The 4628-nt window shown below is 48.3% G+C and overlaps 1 protein-coding gene across 8 annotated transcripts in view; it reads left to right on the top strand.

The window, feature by feature from the left end:
- Dcun1d4 (defective in cullin neddylation 1 domain containing 4) overlaps nucleotides 1-4628 on the top strand; it is a 66783-nt gene that overhangs the window by 18484 nt on the left and 43671 nt on the right. For 2 of the 8 annotated variants that reach the window (XM_055629372.1, XM_055629378.1), the window contains exons 2-3: nucleotides 2808-2878; nucleotides 3049-3088. The exons of 2 other annotated variants lie outside the window; for them this stretch is intronic. In XM_055629372.1, the coding sequence (XP_055485347.1) occupies nucleotides 2808-2878; nucleotides 3049-3088 (111 nt within the window). Of the gene's footprint in view, nucleotides 1-6; nucleotides 2685-2807; nucleotides 2879-3048; nucleotides 3089-4628 lie in introns of those variants that run through there. 4 more of the 8 variants (XM_055629376.1, XM_055629374.1, XM_055629371.1 and 1 more) reach the window with 3 other exon arrangements.

The raw sequence follows: 4628 nt of genomic DNA, 5'->3' as shown, positions 1-4628 counted from the left end.
CCCTTGTCTCATCCTGGTCCCCTCCCTCCTTCACCCTTTCTTTCCCTGTGCTCAGAAAGGGGGAGTCTGCCTTCTCTACCAACTGACCCCAGCCTATCAGGTCTCATCAGGACTGGCTGCATCATCTTTCTCTGTGGCCTGGCAAGGCTGACCTGCCAGGGGGAAGTGATTGAGGAGCAGGCAATAGAGTCCATATCAAAGATGGCCCCTTCTCCCTTTATTAGGAAACCCACATGGAGACAGCTGCCTATAGGCTACATCTGAGCAGGGGACCTTGAATACTATTCAGCCATTGAAAACAAGGACAATTTTCAGGCAAATGGATGGATCTGGAAAAGATCATCCTGAGTGAGGCAACCTAGAACCAGGAAGACAAGCATGGTATATACTCACTTATAAGTGGATATTAGCCACATAATACAGAGCTAAATAAGGCAAGTAACAAGGAGCACCCTAGGGCAGGTGCTTCATTCTCATGCAGAATGGCAAATAGAATAGACACCGGAAGTAGTTGAAGAGAGGGAACAGGACAGGAGCCTACCACAGATGTCCTCTGAAAGACTCCATCGACTAAGGAATTGAAGCAGATACTGAGACTCACAGCCAAACTTTGGGCAGAGCACAGGGAGTCTTATGGAAGATTGGGGGATGGAAGGACCTGGAGGGGACAGGAGCTCCAAGAAGATAAACAGAGCCAACAAATCTCGGTTTGTGGAGACTGCTACACCAACCGAGGGCCATACATGGAGAAGACCCAGGCCCCCTGCTCAGGTGTTTTGATACTCTTATGCAAAGTCTAGCATGATCTAAACCGAATGCTAGTGAAATGACATATGGTGGTCATAGGGACGCATGCTACACATATTCTAGACTTTGACATAGCCTTTCTGTTTTCCCCAGTGGCAAGACCGGCCAGTCTTAGCTTTGGTTTAGGGTGGGGGTGGGGAGCAAAGTGATAATGGAATGTATCGGCCTGATCTCGTGTTTCTAAACAGAATCCTAAGATGGCTGTGGTTTGGTAGCAGCTGCGGAAGGGTGTGGGAGCTGTGTATTTCAGCTCCCTCACGGACTCTTAGAGGCCAAGTGAGGACCATTGTCTCTGGCTTGGAGACCCCCGTCCATTTTATTAAATATAAACATGAGGAAGTGTGGACAGTGTGCACAGACATGCACATTGTCACCTGTGTGCTTTTCTGAACTGTTCCTTGCGGTTGTGCTAAGTGGGTCATCTAGATAGATCCTGTGCTGTTTATGTAAACTCAGGGGTGGCTAGAATATTCAGGTGGAAACAATCAACAGGGGTATTAGCTTTTGTTTGTTTGGGTTTTTAAGATTGGGTCTTGAACACAATGTGCTCGCCTCCCCTCCCCCAATGCACTGGGATTTTAGGGGAGCAGGGGTCTACTTTAAGGCCTGTGTAGAGGCTGAAGCCCTGCTCTGGCTGGCACTCAGCCAGCTCTGGGTCTAGATGGCACCGACTGCTAGAGCAGTTCACGTGGACACACGTGTCATCAGTTCCCGTGCCCACCTGTGAAGGGCAGGGACATCTTGTGCCTGGCCCCTGGCCCTGCAGGGCTGCCGGTGAATGGATTCCTAGTGCCAGTGAGCCTTTCTGACAGATTGAGAGCAGCGCCCCGGAGGGTCCAGGGCAGACAGCTCGCAGGGTCTGTTCTCCCGATCTGGTGCATGTCCCAAGTGGTGGTAGCTCAGGGCAGTGACTTCCTTCCTCTCCCTGGAATGGTGTGAGCAGAGAGTGTCTTTTCTAGGCCACTTTCAGTCTAACATTTGTGATAGGAAAGAAGGAAAATTAATGCAAATCCTGGTATTTATGAAAGTACTGATGCTTTCCCAAATACAGAATTATTAATAACTTTTCAGTGCCTTTGTATAGCCTGCATATGTGTACCTGAGCAAACTTTATAAAAACGTGTCTGCGAGTGTGTGGTGCTGGGGATTGACCGAGGGCTTTCTCGCATGCTGGGTTAGGACTCTTACCACCCAGCTGAATCCTCAGCTCTGAGGACACTTGAGGTGGGAAATTCCAAAGCCTGGTGGCATACTGCAGTTGTGCCGTGCAAGGTTCCGGGGTGGAGCAGCCTCCGGAGTCTCTCAGGCCTCACTCAGCGTACAGTGCTGAAGCGGGTAGAGGTGCTGGCCGTGTGCCCCCTGCCCTGAGCTGCCTCCCCAGGAGTAGAGCTTTTGAATCCGTAGCATTCTCCACTGTTGCAGGGCCTGCCGGTAACTGCACGGTACCCTGCACTCCGGGACCAACAATCCATACGGCAGTTCTTTAGCTGCATGTTTAAGGGGAGCTGCAGGGTTGCAGAACCAGCCACAGAAGAAATCAATTGTAAGGTTGTAAAGGGCTGGACACCGGGACGGCGTTCTGTCATTTTCTGGCTAGGAGCGTGCTCATCATACCAAAATCCTGGGGAAGGATGGGAAAGCAAGCTATTTGCTCTGAGGTTTGGAGTCTTCTCTTTTCGTGATTGTTCGAATTCCTGACATTCTTTATATCCTCCTAGGGAATGCAGGTTGGCTGCTGGCAGGATTTCACAGCCACTGCAGAATTTTCTTTTTACGTTAGAGGTGACAGGAACTCCCATGACTTGTAGCATTTGGTTGGAGAATTGACCTTATCTTCAGAATGATTCCTGGGGTCAGTAGACACATGTTGTTTACCTGTACGTATCCTGTTAGTCGAGCCACTAAAACAACTGTTTATGTTTACTTTTGAGCTTTTGAAATTTCTTGCTGTCTGAGAAACAGCTAACACTGATTTCTTTTTTTTCCCTTTTCTTTTAAAGACTTTCAGCTGAACTCTCATCTCTCAACACTGGCAAACATTCATAAGATCTACCATACCCTTAACAAGCTAGTAAGTCAGTCTTTAAAGATACAGCCACTAGCTTTGAAGCAGCCCTTTTGTGCAAGTGCGTTTGCTAAAAGAATTTACACTGTGGCTATCACTTGCTTATGAAAATACTGAGTTTTCGTGTTAGCACAGGGTATGAGATTTCTTGGTGTTAACGATCGTATTTCTTACAGAATCTGACAGAAGACGTTGGCCAAGACGATCACCAAACAGGTAAATGTGAACACTACTGACTTTTAAGTCAACATGCTGGGATGTGATTGTTCGAGGGAAGGGGTGGCCACAGATGGCTTTGAGTTACCATCCTCACACCCTCAGTTAACAAGTTGTCAGTGTGGAGGGCCAGCTTCTCCCCAGCAGGGAGTCTATTCCCGAAGCTCCGGATTATGACAGCCCTCTGGCCTCTACAAAGGGCCTGAAGATTCTCCAGAGCAGTTTTCTTCCTTACTGAAGCACCTCGGCTCCTGCTGAAAGGCTGTAATAATGCAGCCCAAAAGGTGTGTTTCCGTTCGGTAGAGCGGCTTGAAAGTCTCAGGAAGGTGTTTGCATTTGTGTACTGAGTGAATGAAGAAAAGAAACAAAAGAGGACACGGCTGCTCCTAGGTATGGTGGAGGAGAAGGCTCATTGTGGACATGAGGGAGAGCATAGACAGGCATCTGGAAGGGTCCAGACTGAACCTGACTGGCAGCTGAGCTGGCCATGAGAGGAGAGAAGGCAGGGGTGAGGAAAAGGGAGATAGGGAACCAGGAACAGCAGCCTGGAGGGCAAGAGGCCAAAAAAAGGGTGGTAGCCAAAATGGCCAAAGCTATGTAGGGGAGAGCAGCTGAGGGAAGGGAGGCGCAGTCTGGAGGAGTTTACGGTAGGGTTGGGGTATGCCAGCCAGGAGGACCCTGTAACAGGTGGAGACTGAGGGATGCTGGGAGATCCCGGTAGCCAACATCGGCTTTGGGATGTTAACAGGCACCTCAGTTAGCCCTTAGTCCCAGATTTGAGGCCTAACACTGAGGGTTCAACTGAGGGAAACCTGGCTGTAGACCCGTGCTCCTCAAGGTTTAAGTAGCACTGAGGTTTCCTTATTTCAGCCCTCTTCTGTAAGCTTGGGGGTATGGCCTCAGTGTCTGCCCATCTGACTGGCGCCCAGGTATGGTGCCCCTGACTGATCAGGGGGCAGCACTCAGAACCACGTCTCCAAGCCATTTATGACTATAAAGTTCAGGAACGTGCATTTGGTCTGTGGTTACAGAATTTGTGGTGAAGATCATTAAAATGTAGTGTAAAGTGGAAAAATTAATACATCTTCACTTTAGTTGATTCACGCTGCGACAGAACACGCTAGCGCGAGTGACTTATAAATAGTCATGTCTGACTCTCAGTTCTGGAGTCTAGAGAGGCAGGTGGCAGATTGCTGTCTGGTGAGGGCCTCTTCTCCCTGGTGGCTTTGCTATGCTCTGTGTATGGGGGCAGGGTTAGGGTTTCATCCCATGACCCAGTCAATCCCACAGACCCCAGCTCTCAATCTAGCACTTTGGGGATTAGATGTCAGTGTATGAATTTTGGAGGGCAACATTCAGGCCACGGCTTGTTGAAGTGAAGTGAATGGAGTGTACCTTGGTGCCATTTGACTCTCCCAATTGACCACTTTTCCAGTATTTTCTTTAATGTTTTTATTTCTCCCAGATCTTTTCTTTTTCTTTTTAAAAATGATTTTATTTATTTATTTATTTATTTATTTATTTATTTATTTATTTATTT

Source organism: Psammomys obesus, unplaced genomic scaffold (assembly GCF_907164565.1).
Source record: "Psammomys obesus unplaced genomic scaffold, mPsaObe1.curated_primary_1811, whole genome shotgun sequence".
In the NCBI taxonomy this organism is placed as follows: Eukaryota; Metazoa; Chordata; class Mammalia; order Rodentia; family Muridae; genus Psammomys; species Psammomys obesus.
Note: the sequence above shows the minus strand (reverse complement) of the source record. Positions and strands in the feature narration are given on the sequence as shown.